Source organism: Fundulus heteroclitus, chromosome 4, assembly GCF_011125445.2.
Source record: "Fundulus heteroclitus isolate FHET01 chromosome 4, MU-UCD_Fhet_4.1, whole genome shotgun sequence".
Taxonomy (NCBI): Eukaryota; Metazoa; Chordata; class Actinopteri; order Cyprinodontiformes; family Fundulidae; genus Fundulus; species Fundulus heteroclitus.
Window position 1 is genome coordinate 24,704,512 of NC_046364.1, and position 17,860 is coordinate 24,722,371.

Below are 17,860 nucleotides of genomic sequence, written 5' to 3' on the forward strand. Positions count from 1 at the left end.
ATCTGCTGACATTATTTTAACCCCATATGGAGTTATATAATACAACCACAATGAAATGTGCTTTGATTCCTTCAATATTGCTGGTCAATCAGTCTATGAAGGTATAACCTCATTGCTTTTTAAAGTTTATATGAAAGTACCATCTGCAGTTATCTTTTGTTTAAAGTCCGTCTCTAAGAGTTCCTCTCGCCACCCTCAGAAATACCCAGTTATTGGGTATTACTGTTCCTTACCATAAGTACCCAATCCAATTTGTGTATTTTTCAAATTTGACCGTTTATTTTGGTGATATTGCTATGCTGTGTGCCAAAAATGTTTCGATTAATTGTGCTTTCTTTTTACATATTTAGTGCATTTCAACTTATGGCGCCCTGCTCAGCGCTGCCATTTCTAGCGGACATATATTTTGCAGGATTGTTTCACAACATCATCAGAATCCATCAAAAATGGTCCGGTGCCAGTTGACAGCTACCGGTGTCTGTGGTCTGCTCTCTCGTCTTGAGTCATTTCTGTCTAATTGGAGCAATGATCATGACATGTATGTCTTCCTTACAAGCCATAGTTCACTTGCAAAAAGTACAATGTAAAAGCAAACCGTACCAAATTTAAAATTAAAAAGAAAAAAGTATGCTCTTCTCCCGGACAAAACAAACAGACCAGAAGAGATTTGTTTTATTATTAGCTCTCCCCCGAAATGTATTAATACTTTATCAGTTTGAAATGTCATTAAAAATAAATGCCTTAATATCAACATTACGTTTTCCTATAGAACAAATCTTGCAAAAGAATATAAAATATAGAGATAAAAAGCATCTGAATTACTCTTTCTTACATATGTTCTTTCATTCTCTCATCGTTTTTTTTTCTTTCTCACCTCTTTTCCTCTGTAAGTAGGCCATTGCTGATAGGTCTCTTGTTGTGGAGGGATTTACCAAACAACATCATTGTCTCTAATTAAGCCCCAGCAACACTCTGCGTCTATTTCCCTCCCTTTCTCTGCCTCTATCCCATTTCTATCACTGCTCTGCACAAGTGCCGCTCTCCTCTTTCCCCCTCTCCTTCCCCTACATGCTCTGGGTCTCCTATTTCCCAATGATTTTTTTTTTTTTTTCCCATCCAATCCCGTCTCATGTTCCGTCCTCTAGCCTCTTCTGTGCCTCCATCCCCAACTCTGTCTCTGGCAGCTCTGCGTGGACATTTCCTCATGTCACAGGGCAGCATTGTCCCTGAGGTCAACAACACAAGCCGTGCTCTGTTGGACACACACTCACACACACACACACACACACACACACACACACACACACACACACACACACACACACACACACACACACACACACACACACACACACACAGTGTACCCTTTCAGTGAGCATGGGAAGTTGAGTTGAGTGAATGTAGCTGCTCTGGGGCCAATCCTGTTTAATCGGACAAGAGGCTGGCTTGAGGAGTACCATGCATGTGGGAAAGAGTGTTTGCATGTGTGCGAGCTGTGTGGTGAAGTGTCTTCAGTTGCATCATTTTCTTTCATGCTTGTGTTTGTCATGAAAGTATAAGGAAATTTCATATTCATGTAAAATGCTGAAGCAAACCTACTTCAGTGCTCGCGTGTGTGTGTGTGTGTGTGTGTGTGTGTGTGTGTGTGTGTTGGAAGCGAGTTAGAGCCTGGTGTTAATCCGCAGCATTAACAGCCATCAGCCAGGCGTGAGAACCAATGTGGCTGCTGCTGGCTCAGCTGTACACTTGCGCAGTTTTGTCCCCTGACTTTGCATTCATCGTCGAAGGCAGTGCTGCTTCAGGTAATGGAGGGAAAAAAATAATCATACAGCAGGATTTATTCTATTAAAAACAACTTGGAATGTCGCCTCTGAAACACATAATACAACCTGCTGCTCACTGGGTTATCTTTGAGATACTTACAGGGTGACCTTGTGTGTGTTTCTACAGTCTTTGTAAATGATGTCTGCTTAGGCTGAGAGGGTTGCTCCTCCTCAATGATGCCTGCAGGAAGGTTCCTTCAATGAGCTTAGGGCAACACTATACCATGTAGCAATAGATCTAGGAAGGGACACAAAACATTAAAATCAGACCTATAAAGAAGGCATTAATGAAAAATAGTGTCATGGCACTTACATTTTAAACCATTGGTAAAATCTCTCAGCCTTTGTTTGAACCCATAATTGTCATTGGTTTCAAATTGATTATGCTCATCACTCTGACCAGTGTGTAACGGAAAGATTTCCCCTTGCAGAAAACAATAAACAAAAACCAAAAAAAATGGGATTCTCAGTTCTCGGTTATTCGATAAACAGTACTCAGCGGGTGGCAGGAGTGCACAGAGTCCTGCATCTTCCTAATCCATTCATTTTTATGCGTGCTTACCCTTTGCCATCACCTTTTTTACCCTGCAGGACTCCTGTTGCCTGCCGACTAGCACAGATGGAAGCCAACTTGTGTCCTTTTAGAGGGTTCTATTTCCAATGTCAAAACATATGCATGCGTTTTTATCCTAACAACACTGGTACCATAATTGATGTCAAAAGCTGACCTGCAAACTTTTCCTTTAGGGAAAAAAAATTGTAGGGTACATCTGTACCATTGACTAATAAATGTACAATCTGTTAAAAGAAGCGTGCCACCTTAGAGTCATGACATGCTGTTTTGATGCTCTACATAATAATAATAATGATTGAACTTTATTGATCTCACAATGGAGAAATTCACTTCTGCATCTTAACCCATCCCCTTGGGGAGCAGTGGGCTTCCACTGTACAGCGCCTGGGGAGCAATTGGGGGTTATGGGTCTTGCTCAGGGACCCCAGAGTGCAGGCAGTGGGGATCGAACCGGGTACTTGCAACCTTCTCAGAGCACAAGTACACTGCTCTAACCACTAGGCCAACACCTCAACCTAGACCAACACCTCCCTACATGTATCTACATCTACATTTATATATCCTATTTGAATATCCTATTTAAATGTAGAGCTCTTTATTTTTTTGCTGAGGTAGAGAACGGGTAGGGAGGCATAATGAGCTTCTACGATGCCAGAACTACAATAACCATATTGCTAAATTTAGACCACTGCAGTGTGTGACTCAGCACAGCCAAGCTTCTGGTTTTATGGTACAGCTCCAAGAGATCGTTCCCCATCATTTAAACACTGTGATAACACATGGCTTTATGTTATTTACATGACATAACAATCCTTAAATATAAAACCAATAACAAGCATTTATTATAGTATATTGTTTCTCTGGAATGCAACATATGTCATACCAAGGGTATTTAAGTGCAACAGCTGATAGCATTCAAAATTTCCCTTTCTTTGTTCTTGACATAAGTGTTTTAAGGGTTGTAAGTATTGCATTAGTGTAAGATTAAATGTTCTTATTCCTGCTGGGATTAATATTCATTCATAAACATATTTAAAAATCTAATCCTCTTTCTGTCATTCTGACACACCCACACTCAGTAACCACACCTCAGCATAGCTCGTGTACTCGGTGCATTCTGCAGATGGGTTGCGCTGTAACGTGCAGGATGCCCCATGCATGGATGCATGGGGCATCCTGCACAGCAGAATACACAGTTTACAGGTCATGCACCTTTACTTTAAATGTTTTTAAATGTACAAAAACATATGTGAAGGTGAATTTATGTCTACCTGCAGACATTATTCAAATGCAGCTGGGTGTAAGTTGCGGACCGGAGGTTGTATGGGATGTGAATTTCAAGCTCTTTTCCAATTAGGGTGCAGTCATGTATATTAATCATGCTTTCGTGTTTCTGTTTGGGTAATACATGCAAATCATTCTGTAAGGAAATCTCAAAGAGCAGTAGCCCTGAGGGGTTTGCAAAACGTGCGTACGCATCATTGTCAGCTGCCTTCATACTGTGTGTTCAGAAGAGCCTGTTAACCAGGCTCGCCACAAATCGAAGCTCATAAAAACAACAATAAAATTTCCTGAATGACAGCTTTGCAGGGCTACCTGACCTCCAAAGTCGATTTTCTGACTGGAATTCATTACTTTTAGACTCTATAAAGCATCACCTTCCAAGAATACATAATGTAAGGTCAATCCTTGTTCTGTGCTTGGCTAGAAAACACCTGGCCTTTTGCAGCATTTAAAAAGCATTGTTATACTGCTGGATTGCTGGCTTCCAATGCAGTACATTTTACTAATTGCTTAAGCAGGCAGAGCAGTGAGAGCTGTTTTAGATCAAAATCTTCCTTTTAAACCCACTGAATAGCACTGCTTTAGCTACATTTACCAAGTTGAACACACCACAACAAAAATATATCCAAATTGATGTCATAGAATATCATAGAAACACAAGAAGTCAATTAGCTACAGTGCCTTGATAGACTGGGTTTAATGAATGATGCTGGTGAACCCGATATTCAGCCACACACAGAGTTACATTTCTTTAAAAGGTTTATTGTGAGGGATGAATAGTGGCGGCTGAGGCAGACAAGCAGAACCAGACTTGAACACTTGAGTTATGGCAGATGCTGCAGGCGGGCAGGGATGAGCAGGAGACCAGAAGATGCAGGCAGTGAAAGACCAGAACAGGTGATGTGGACCGTGGAACCTGCAGAACGGGCAGAGCAAGCGGCTGGAACTCACAGAGAAACAGGCAGAACTGCAGCACACAGACACAGGAAACTTTATCTGAAGAGTCCAGCTGGCTGAGCACACAGGGTGTGGTAGAGGCAGGACACATCACACTGGAAGAGACGATAGGAGATGTTCTGGCAGGGATGGGTTGGCTGAGGCACGTATAAGTAGACAGGTGCACAGGTGAGCCGAATTGACTAATTACTGACAGCAGGTGGAGTTGATGAGGGCTAATTAACTGTTGACTGAGGGGATTGGATAGTGGCTGAGAGGTGACAGGCTGATGGGAAAAGTCCAGAAAAGTCTAAAGCAAAACAAACAAAAACCTAAAACATGACACAGTGGGCAGAGGAGTCATCTCACAATCCTACTACTAAAGCAGAAACTTATTTTTGCGGTACATCTCAGTCAGAATGGATGGAGAGGATCTATTTCTGAGGATTCTCAATTGGATTCAGGTCTGGACTTGGACTAGGTCATTCTGACACATGAAGATGCTTTGATGCAAACCGTTCCGAGGTAAACATCCACTCTGATCTTCAGCGTTCTGCTGCCTCTAACAGGAATAATTCCACCATTGCCCTGCTGTATCCTGCTCCGTCCATCATGTCTGCCAGTGTTGTCATTACTGCTCATGCTTTGTAAAGTTCATGCTATACCACACATTTGCTGCACACACAAAAAACAGTACATATTTCAAGTGTCCCTGCCATATTTAGAGGTTTTTAGGGCTGAGACAAGAAGACAGGACAGTGTTCTGGCCAAATATTCCTGCTTTTTCAAAGAGAAATAATATTTTGGACTAAAATACTTACTGTGGAGCTATTTAAGCAATGTATGGGTAAGAATGCTAAACATTTTGAAAGTATCACTGCTACTAATGTTAACCCTCCAGTCTTTGTGTATGAAGGCAAATTAAATAAAAAAATGCATGTAACTTTTTCAGCTGACAGACTCAGTGTTGCAGGATACCAGCACGTGCCAGCTAAACAATAAAAGTGTGTTACACTGAAAAGCTTCCACTCCAGCGTAATGCAAAAAGCTTTTGTTAGAGCAGGGAGAGCTCTTTTAGATCATGTGTCATGTAGCCTTGAGAGGTTAAGAAGTGCAGACAGTTTGGAGAATCAGGCACTCTACAGCCGACGCAGAGCAGAAGCACCCTTACCTACGGCAGCGTCAAACAGCAGCTCTGGTGAACATTTGGTACTAGGTTAACATCAGAATGAAAGGTTAGAAATGTAGTTGTAGAGTTATATAAAAGAAATACAATGTTCCAGTTAATGGTGCGGTTTCTAGAATGATGTCACAGGCAGTTTGCTCTCCGTGTCGTTATTTTTAGCATCGAAAGCTGTCGTTTGGCAACAACCCACCACTTTTCAGGAAATATGTCCTGTCTGGAGGCCTGTAGTTCATCCTCACCGTGGTCTCCAGGGAGGGATTGTGTATCTCTATTTAGGTCTGTATCTTTTGCGTGTGTGTGTGTCTTGGTAAGTAGCCGAAGTGTGACGTAAAGCATCTGTTATCAAAGCCAGAGACTGTGCATGCTTTCCCAGGCCCAGCTGAAGCCACTCTAATCCATTACACCAGCAGACCCATTGCTCTACAGTAGGACATATCTTAGTGGTTCCAGGGTCATGTGTGTTTGATGGAGGAGGACGTTGTCTGGCATTGGACTTTGACTCCAATGTTAAAGAAAGTTATTTGATGTCCATATTGTTTACCGACTTGTGTTTGTCGTCCTGCAGCGCTAACACTGTACTGCTGGTAACTTCTGCTCTTGTAAGGTTTGGTGATTTTTTATTTTTTTATCATATAAAGTAGACCATTTCACCAGGTCCGAAAATGTAGCGGCAGTAAAAGATTTTCAATTAGGATGATGCAATATGTCCATAACGTTGGAGATCAGAGGGTTCAGTGCACTGCTGGCTGATGCATGTCGACATGGGGGTTATTGACATGCAGCCAGGGAACACTCTGTTTGTGTTAGTTCCTTCTGAACTTCCAAGTCTGCGTTTCTGACACGTCAACTTGTTTGGATGGTTGTTCATGGAGCATCTCTGTCCATAAAAGGAATTGTGTCCAGGTTTCATAGCGCGGAGAGGGAGGCATCAAACTGAGACAGAACAGTAAGACATAATGCTAGAAGAGTTGCACCTCCCATCCTATAAAGAATAATATACACACACAGAATAACTTTTATAATCTAATTTGAAGTCCAGAAATACTGATATATTTCTTTACAGCTAAGTAGTTATCCCAAATTCAATTCAATTCAATTCAATTCAGTTTTATTTATATAGCGCCGATTCATGAAACATGTCATCTTGAAGCACTTCACAAAGTCAAAATCAATCAGATTATACAGATTGGTCAAAAATGTCCTATATAAGGAAACCAGTTGATTGCTTCAAAGTCCTGACAAGCAGCATTCACTCCTGGAGAAGCGTAGAGCCACAGGGAGAGTCTATTGTTACCAATATTTGTCTCAGTTGAACAGTTTTCCATAACCTTAAGGTGGGTTATAAAGATATGAATTGAATTCATTCATTGAATGCACACGTGTTTAGGTAGTAGTTTCTCCATGTGACCAAATGGGGATGTTTCATGTTGTCTTGTTTACTAGTTTTATTTTGTTGTTGTTTTCTCATTTTTGTCACTATGTCCCGTTATGATAATTAATACAATGATGGATTTACAGTTGTCAAACCAACTGGTTCTGTTTAACAGTATTAATGTAGCTAATGTAGACTGAGTGTCTAAATTTAAACCTAATGTGACTTTTATATATACATAGCTTAATAAAGTGACTGATGTACTCTCTAAAACTAACACCAACACTCATGTCCACCTCAACACACACAACCTTCCAGTATTCTGTAATTTTGGAACTTTTCCTATTTTAAAAATAAGCTCAACTGAGCTGACTGGTAATCAGTTTCTCGGTTGTGTTTATCTGACCACATTTTATGTGTTCCCATGAAGTCAGAGAGCGTTTAATATAAAATTATACAAGGAAAGTCCTGCCTTGCATTAAAGTAATGAAGTGATGTTAATTGAAACATTTGCTGCAAACATCTTAGTGCCAGATAGCACAGTACACTGTAGAGTCTCGGTTTATGTAACCTCCAGACACTAAAACACCTTCAGGGGTCCAGTGGACTCCATATGTGAATGGGTCGCAGTGTTTCTGCAGGAAAGGGAACATTACTGGACAGAATGTCATTCTGGTTTGCCTCATCAGTGTAAAACTATAGAGCAGAGCAACAATGTTCTGTTTTGTCTAAGGAGTATTTGTCACATTAGCTGTCCATGCTCAGCCTAACATCCTGGCATGATGAAAGAGAGATGTGTCACGACAGTAATTGCCTGCACCGGGACCTTCAAAGTCTGCCGGGGTCCGACATCAAAGCTGACATTTTGTAGTCTGTGTGTTTGGGGTACTCCAGTGTTCTTCTCCCAGAGGAACCGGCGACTGACAAGAGATTGTGCTGTTCCCGAGCGGTTGAACTTTGACTCAAAGGCCCAGCTGAAGTTTGAGCTCAGTCATTTTAAGCCCCGCAACATGTTACAGCAGCTGTTAGTCTGGACACCTCCACTTTGCAAATCACAGCTGTGTTGCATAAAAGTGATCGGTGCGGTGCTTAGCCTCTTTTCTAAAAATAGTGCCCCTGATTACGGTCCTACAGCTAAAAGGGTTTTAAATGGTTACAGCAACGCACGAGGGTTATGAAGATCTGATGGTGTGATTTCTTGTCCTATCTGATTAAAAGGAGTCTTCAGGTTCAGGCAGACAGAAAACAAATATCACAAGATTAATCCTAAAAGAGACTTCTTCCAAACCTCAAGCTGTTGTGACTTACTGCTTCAGTATAATGTTTCATAGTGTAATGCATTCCTTCAGCATGTGGTATTGGAGGTTTGCTATGTTTGATCTTATTGGAGAACTGCTCAGTCTGTATATTTTAGATGCTGTTGCATTAGAAACAGCTTGTTTTGGCCAGAATCAGTGACTGCCGGCTTGTCTGGGAAACACTATCTCAGATTTGATGGTGAGAGAAATATGTAGAGCTCATGAATAATTCTGTGTAATCCACCAGTTCTCTCCCTGTGGGACTGGCGGTTCAGCCAGTCCTCGTTTCTTTAATCTATCTTCTCATCAGTCCCCCATTTTCAACATCTCTCTATTTTTCTATCTTCATTATAGTCTCAGGGTTGTATTGTTGCTGTGTCACTGCACTGATGTAGGTGTCATGGTGGTTGCTGCAGTTGCCTGTAACCTTGGTAACTGCAGCCTCACCTTCTCGGGTTTTAACCCTTTCTTCACCACATGGTACCAAAAGACAGAGAAAAATATTTTTTCTTAACTCAGTGTTTATTTTTCCATTTCAAATGGTAACTGTTTTTCTGCTTTGTATTTCTGATTTTATTTTCGCCTGAAAATAAAATCAGTGTTGTCTCCATGATAAAATAAAGACTGTATGCATTAGTAGTAGGAGTGTAATGATTCATACAGCTCATCAAATGGGTTAAGATTTTAATAACATGTTTGGAAAAAAAAACAACCTAATATCTCCACAAATGACTTTAGCAAATCACAAAAAGTTTTACCAATTATGTAGTCAGGGTTGCTAATTCCAGTTTGTTTAATTACTTCAAATATTGCTGCTTTTATTTTTATCTGTTTCTGAGGAGGTCCAGATGCCATAAAATTATTGAAATGTCAAAACTTTCAGTTTTCACAAAAAAGTAATCAAATAATCAAGTTCAGGTCTCACCAGCTTGACGGCCAAAACACCTTGGATTCGATTTGGCATTCAATCTGTCAGAAAAATGGGTTGCATGATGTCCATAGCAATTACAATATGTTGAGGCAAACAGGGCTTGCAATTCCATGCGACTGCGTCTTTGACTATCCGGCCAAGATAGACCAGGGTCGGTTTTTGTTGAACCTACGCATCAATTTGATGGGAAAGTCATGAGTCAGACAGGAAGTAAGACATGGTGGTAAAGTAAAACACATCCACCTTGGGGAAAATTTCAAAGTAAAACTTCCACTTGAAACGGAAACAATATGCAAATTCTGGTAAGGTTTCGTGAGGAACCACACACCAGATTTGGTTTGTGGGACAGCAAGGGGAAGTGGTGGCCTAGTGGTTAGAGCACAGAGCTTCGGTCCCAGAGGTTCTGAGTTCAGCTCCTGCAAGCTGCCATTCTGGGTCCCTGAGCAAGACCCTTAACCCCCAATTGCACCGCACAGTGGCAGCCCACTGCTCCCCAAGGGGATGGGTTAAGATGCAGAAGTGAATTTCTCCATTGTGAGATCAATAAAGTTGAATTATTATTATTGTTTCATCTTCCTCTCCCAGACTTATTTAATTGCTAAACATTAAACTGGGATGAGAGAAAGGCATTTTTAGCTTAATAATGGGGCTTAAAGGGGCTCATGACTGCTTTCAGTCAGTTTTACATTGTTCTTATTCTGCTAAAAGACAGATATTAGGTGACTTGCAGAGCCCCTTGTATAATGGCTTATGATGCTCCGGATGCAGACACAGAGTGGATAAACTTTCACTTCGGGAATAATCATACTTTTGAAAGTTATCATCATGTTATATTGTTATCCCTGCTGTTTTGTCTGGAGTTATCACCATACCGATGTCTCAGACAAGCTTGTACAGAGTGATTTTGTTCACGTATTCACCTGTATGCCTGTGTGGGTGTGTGTCTGCCCCGTCTAGCGCTCTACTCTATATGCCTTCTTCTGTGGCACTGCGGCATAGACATCCGTTTCTGTAACTCCCAACAATTTGACCTTAGCAACAAACATCCTGATTCCCACCTTAGCAACAGGCCAAGATCTGCGCTGTCATGGAAACTGTAACAACCCTGTCAGTAAAGTCAGTTGCTAGGTGATAGGGATGAATGGTTAGTTTGCCAAGTCAGAGTCCAGTCGAATCAGTTCTGTTATGCTTCTTTAAACGGCGCGACTATGCCAATACTAGACAAGGCTTCTAAAAGGTTCTCATTTTCACAAAAAAATACCCTGGTGGATTTATAAGTAAGCACCGTTTGTATTTCTGTCCATCGGTTTGCATAACTCATCTTACAGATACTATTTTCTCACAGATAAAAAGTCCTTGGATAAATACAGTGCAAAGGTGAAAGCAATAATCCTGATTACTGTAGAGACTATTTTCTTTTCCAGTAAATTTTTCTAATACCTCTGTATACAGGAGTATTAATCATAGCACAATACAGGACTCTGTGTGGGTGGGTCAGTTTCAGGCAGGAAGCACTGAAAAGCAGGAAAGTGGAAAAAGGGGAAGGGGACCGGGGGCATTCTTCCTAAAAAGGGAAACATAACTTTAATGAGTTGTTGTTTTTTTTGTCTGAGTGCATTTTAGTTGGATGTGTTCTTTAGTTTCACTAGAATGTAAAGTGAACCACGGCAGTCGTCCACTTTATATCAACATGTAATTTCCAGTTAACTCATAAAAAAGGTGTCTGTTGGGTTAAATAGATTTTTTTTCTAGTAATCATGAAACAAATCTAATCAAATAATTATGGTTTCAGTATTTTTAGTGCATTTCTGTCACGGTAGCTTGTATTGGTCCTCATCAAGCACTGACTTGCATGGACACACAGTAGCACCAGAAGGGAATAGTGTGTTCATGTTTAGTTGTTTATCTCATATAGAGTCTGAGAGGCCTGGTAAAGACAGGCAAACAGGAAGAGTACCATCATAAATGCAGAGATCAAACACACACACACACACACACACACACACACACACACACACACACACACACACACACACACACACACACACACACTTGGCTGTAGCTCTGGTCCCATGGCTCTCACTCCAGCAGTGAGCTCATTAAAATGTGCAAGACGACTCCTCTCATCCTCATGCTTTTTTATTCCATCTCCAACTCTTCCTGTTTCTTTTCTTTTCCACGTCATCCTACTTCAATGTAAACGATCACAAGCTCGCTGTCCTCATCACTCTCTCCTCGTGTCAGTGTGCAGATCCCTCTCATGGATTTCAAATCACAGCAAATCAGGATTTTTTTTTACAACACACAAAGATCGCAATTCTGCTAGAGCTGCCCGCACTTATTGTGCGGGCATGGTGAATACTTCCTAGCATGTCTGTTGTATTCAGAGGAGGCTGGTTTTGCTGAAGGAGCGGTTGCCGGGTAGAACAAGAGGAAAGAGGGAAGAATTTGTTAATTATGAAAGAAGGATTTCTCTCAGGATGGGAGAAATACACAGCTTAAATGTGTGTGTGTGTGTGTGTGTGTGTGTGTGTGTGTGTGTGTGTGTGTGTGTGTGTGTGTGTGTGTGTGGTATCATACGGTCTGTGGTAGCTTAAGTGAGGGTATCAGTGGTTTTAATCAGAGAGTTGCTGTTTTAAATAACCAGCTGGCGTGGAAAATAAATGGCTATACTAGTGATTTCTGAGGTGCTAATGAGCAAGGCATTCAGGATTTATGATGATTTATCAAATAAATACAGCAAAGAAAGACATGTGTCTCTGCACTAACTAATGCAAAACAAGCAATGACTGGAAGGCTGTTAGGAATAGTGCTTAAATGACCCGATATTCCAACCGGACACAGAGTTACGTTAAAAGGTTTATTGAAAAAAGGTTGAATACTGGCAAAACGAGGCAGGCAGGGAGGCAGGCGTGGGCAGGAATCAGAAGATGCAGGTAGGGAAATGAGCTGAACCAGGGCAGGAGTTGCAGGCAATGGCAGACCAAAGCAGTGATGAAGGCAGGAGCCAACCAGAATAGACGATGTGGACTGAGGAACCACCGGAACACGCAGAGCAAGCAGCTGGTACTCACAGGGAAACTAAGCAGACTTGTGCAGCACGCAGGCACTGGCAGCTTACATCAGTGAGGGCGGAACACAAACAGAACTGAAGAGTCAAACTGGCTGAGCACACAGGAACTGGTAGAGAATGGCAGCAGTGCACATGAGGCAAGATGAGCCCATCTGGCAGTGAGTGGATGACTGAGGCAGGTATAAGTAGGCAGAGGAACAGGTGAGCAGAGTTGACATTACGTGATTGCTACAGGTGGAGCTGATCAGGTGCTGAGTGACTGGGGAGTGGACTGAGCTGATTGGATGATGACGGATGGCTATTGGCTGAGGGGAGTGGAAACTAATAATTCCAGAAAAGTCCAAACAAAGCAAACAAAAACCCAAATCATGACAGAATGCACACTTATTTTTTATACATGTATACTTACACTTTTTCCCAACTCATCTTAATATGAATACATTATTATTTAGAAGAACATCACAACATTTCTAGAGAAACACCTACCAATTATTGAGTGTTGCCGATTGCAGAATAAATTATGCTCTTTACTAGTGATGGTTTGATATCCAGTCTATGTCTAATGTTCACATATGCTCTTGGTAAATGTTGTCATACACATTTTGGCCTTCTATTGATTCACTTGAATCTTATGTTTTTCGAGTACAACGTACAACTTTGCAGATTTTTTATTCAATCAAGAGTGGTTGCTGTATATTTCCTCTATTTAAGACATGGTCAGAATTATCCTTACAGGCTCTGATGCGTCCACATATACCAACTAATATTGGGCAAAATGACCAATAAATCAGTAAATAATTCTTCGACCGCATGCCTTTTTTTAGCCATCAACAAGGTTTTGTAACCTTTCTGTCTTTGTATTCAAACAGTCCTCTTTGCAGAATTGGAGGACTTTATTTAGCCCACACATTTTTATTTAGGGGATATTCACTCCTGCTAAATTTTGCCCGCTATAAATGGACCACAGTTTGTTTCCTCCTTTGGTCCGGACTCTTTATAGAGGTCTGAATACACTCAAACGAACTCTGGTCTAGCCCAAACCACCCAACCGAGGCCCACTTTTTGAGGAGGTCTCAGTCCGCTTTCAAACGGACTCTGGTGCGATTCACTTCTGGTGTGAATATGAAACAGCCACAATTAGACATACACCTCTTTAGCCTTAATAAGACACCGTAGCAGTGAATGCAGTCCTGAAATCATACCTGTTTCTTAGCAACTCTGCTGCCAGCATGCTCTGGGACTCCTTTGGCCTGCAGGACAAGTTCTCAGTCGCTGTTCCAAAATTAGAAATAAAATGTCTTGAAACCTGTGATGAATGAGGTGCTCTAAATGATTTAGCAGCTGTAATAACAGCACGCATATGCAAAACAGAGGCACTTCACGCAAGACTCACATAATAGTTTTCTCCATTTTTGGAACTGTGCTACGTCCCACCTTGGTCATTTCTATCCAATGGAAGCAACGCTCATCACACGCTTTGTTTACAACTTTTATTAACTTGCAAAAAGTACAATGTGAAAGCAAACTGCACCAAACAAAATAATAATAAAAAAAATCCACTTTTGGTATGGACCAAACAAGCGGACCAGAGAACTTTCCTGGTGTCAGTGAAAGTTCAGATTAAGGCCGGGTTCTGAGAAGTTCAATGCAACACTCGAGTATGCCCAATATTTATCTGTTGTTTAGAGGTTGTAAAATAATAGAGCCGCTCTGTACCTGCAGTACTAGCGGAACAGACCCACAACATGATGCTGCCTCCACCTTACTTGACTTTCTGTACAGTGCTCTTGTTTGTTTGCCTCCCTGACATCACTTAAACTTTTTGTCATTGTGGACAAATCTTTCATTCTTTTTTTCACCTAATGACACATTTAGTCAGATGGCATTTGTTCTGGAGGATTGGGTTCAAGAGCAAAGATGGAAACTTCAAGTTTTTAGTTCATTTTCCATAGATAATATACAGGTTATCTCCCTTGCCTATACATTTTCTTACATGTCCATTTATTTTAATCTCATATTCTTAATGGTTTTAATCTTGTTCCAACAACCTGTGATTCTTTGCATGAATTAATTGTGCAACTTCTGAACCACCATTTACCAATCTTGGTTTGGGCTCTGAGTGTGCTGGCAATAGCAGCATAGTCTTCATAGGTCTATCCAGCAGCAAGTTTGGGCTAAGCTTGGGGGTGTTGATTTTAGAGCAGATGACTCTTTCTTGGTCAACTACCTCTCAGTCTGTGGTGAAATAAAACTGACTCACAGTGGCCCTGGTGCTCCAGCAGTTTCTAGTTCATGCTGAGTTTAAGCCTTGCTGAAGCCTTTAGATCCTAATCACTTTTCCTTTAATATGAGGTGAGTGTTTGGGTCTTGTTTTAGGTCTTGTTTTAGACAGGTGATACACTTGACCTTAAAAATCACAACTGATGAACTGTAATCTGTTTAATCTGTGTGATTTTTCTTCTTGATCAAACCTACGAGTGTTGTCAGTATTGAACACCAACGTAAAGTGTATTGGCTTCGGCCTTGACAAGTTAAAAAGACATTCAAGAACATATGTCATCTAGGTCATCATCAATCCCAAAAAAGCTTAAAAAATAAAACAACTGGACTTCTATTCTGGCTCTGAGCATGCTAACATTTGCGTATCATCCTTAAACACAAAGTACACCTGAGGCTCTGTGGATAGGTAAAGGTATTTTATCCATTAGCTTTTAAGACGTTTTAAGTGAATCAGGGTAAAAGCTGCCACACTACTAACAACATGAAAGTAGGCCTACTGTGTGACTATATTGTGTAAAAAGAAAGTTGGTAGTTTAGTTAATAGATGCTTGATCCTATTACCATTGCATTATTGTCTTCAGAAATGTTGCAGTAAGTAAAAACCTCTTGCTAATCAGGGAAAAGCATTGCTGTGGGTCCAATTTTAATTCAGCACGCAGAACTGAGAACAACTGCGGGGAACCAGTTGGCTGCTGTAATCAGAACTTAGACGATAAACTATGGATTCGTTTATCGTCCCAGGGCTGTACACAATATAAGCCTTAACTCTGAACAAGAACTAAATTTGGCATGATACTGTGGCAGCTGCAGGTCAGAGCACCTTGTTAGGAAGTCAGCAGTTTCTGCCATCAGCTAACTGAATCAAACTCTCAGCTCAGCTTTTTCCATCTAGACCTGTTTTCCAAAAATAGCCTTGTGTTTACAGTAACAGGTTAGCTTCACATGAAACTGGGTCTCTGGGTGCAGCCGCCCCGACACGGGACACTACTTTATTTGGGTGAAGCCAGGAGTGTGTGGAGTGTCTCCAAGAGGCAGGTCTCTCTCTTGTGTAAATGCTGGCTCAGTATAAAAGGAAACAAAAGCTCTTTGGTTGTCTGTCTGTTTGAAAGGAGCAACAATTTTACGAGCCTTTTCTTTACACAGTGTGCTAACAACTTTAATGCAAGGCCTGACCTCAGATTTGTAATCTGTGGATCTAAAACAGGCCTTTTGTGGTAAGCGAACAGTACAATACTTTTGTTGCATCTGTGTGTGGCTTTGTGTATGTGCTACTGTTCAGACATCAGAGCAAGCACCATTTTTCCCATTTCAGCATCATGGTGAGGACAGTTTTTACAAAGTGAAACATTTTACGATCCTTTCTTTGTATTATGCATTTAGGACTAGGGTGTGAATTGAGATTAGGTTATGGTTAGGGTGGGTTTAATATCAGGGTTTGGGCATAGAAGGGGTGGAAAATGAAGTCAAGGTGTGTGTGTCCCATTCTAATCCAGTTTCAGTGGAAGTCAACTAGGGCTGAACAATTAATCGCATTTGCAATCTAATCACAATTTAAATAAACGCAATTTCCAAATTGCAGAGGTCAGCAATTTTTGGCTATGTAATAATTAGTGAATCAGACCTTTAGGTGTCAGTAAAATGTTTAAAGTGGGTTTGCTCCACATGGAAGGGAAGACAGTTGCAGCAGTGAGATAATCTAATTTCATTACTTGTTTTAGAGTTTATATAATCATACTGTTTTACCAGAAACTTTCAGGAATCTCACCATAGCATTAAGTTCTGGTCAATCAGTTTAATACATAGACTTGCTTGTTGTTTGCACTTTATGTTCAATAAGGATTGATGTCCAAATCAATTAAAAGCTGTTCTCTTGAATAATATTCTGATTAATAAAAACATTAAAAGTTCTTGTTTTAAATGGTCCTCGTTTACAAACATCTTTATCTAGAGGCCATTTTTGTTGCTTGTGGTTAATGCAGAGAAAAGTCAAAATCAAATCGCAATTTTGGTTGAAATAAATGATAAACATGCAATCATTTCTGCTCCGAGTTGAGACGCAGCGGCTCTTTTAGCTCCTAATCTGCACAGCAATGAAACATATTGATTGGTTGTTTGTATATGTTTAAAAAGACATGACAAAAAAAACTGAAAAAAAATAATCACAATAAATCGCAATCGCAATATTAAGATTAAAGAGTGCAATTAGATTATTTACCAAAATCGTTCAGCCCTAAAGTCAACACATGGCCCTCACTACTGTACCAAGACAAGTGTGTGTGTGTGTGTGTGTGTGTGTGTGTTCTTGCACTTGTAGCTGAGCAAGAACATGTTTGCAAGTTTTACTAGTAAAGTGAGGACTTTGATGTAAAACGAGGACCTGTTTAAGTTTAGAGTTAGGCCATAGAAAGGCTTAAAAATGAACTCAAGGTGTGTGTGTCCCATTCTAATCCAGTTTGCGTTTCCCGTTCCAGGGGCGACCAGAGACATTGGTTCAGCTCTCACCAGGATGTGCATGAGACATCGCAGCATCGAGGCCAAACTTCGCCAGTTCACCAAGTGAGACACACTACTTCCGGCTCCATTCTGACTGTGTCTGACTGTGTTTTCTTCCCTTACTTGTGTTGCTGGTCATACACAGTTCATCAGGGCTGTTGGGAAGTCAACCTTCTTTAAAGGCTCTGTTGGTAGAAAAATGTTTTGTGCTGTTGTCGTGTCTGCTGAATGAATTGTGTTAACTACATAGCTCACCCACTCCACAATTGAAGCATTGCATCCGAATACAACCACTGGAATGCAGCCTAAACCACTCAGGAAACCAGGAAAGAGCCTGTTTCTGACCACAGTTTTCCTTTATATTCATTCTGCATTCTTTTTAATGGGTTTTCCGCAACAAAAAGCCATTGCACTGATGATGGTGATGATTATCTGTCGCCATAGTTATGCCAAAAAAGTTAGGCCCAATCAATCCAAAGGATTGCTGTAATGCTGATTACCCAAAGGTGCCCCCTTAAATTTTTCCCCACTTTCTCTTATTACAACCCCAGACATAAATGTGTTTTACTGGAATTATAATGAAACAAACTAACTAAAAATTAATATGATA

General features: G+C 40.8%; 1 protein-coding gene across 7 annotated transcripts in view; it reads left to right on the forward strand.

Annotated features, from left to right (window-relative positions):
* Nucleotides 1–17,860, forward strand: part of mtss1lb (MTSS I-BAR domain containing 2b) — an 83,836-nt gene that overhangs the window by 39,188 nt on the left and 26,788 nt on the right. For all 7 annotated transcript variants that reach the window (XM_021315986.2, XM_036136292.1, XM_021315984.2 and 4 more), the window contains exon 4: nucleotides 17,229–17,313. In XM_021315986.2, the coding sequence (XP_021171661.2) occupies nucleotides 17,229–17,313 (85 nt within the window). The remainder of the gene's footprint in view (nucleotides 1–17,228; nucleotides 17,314–17,860) is intronic.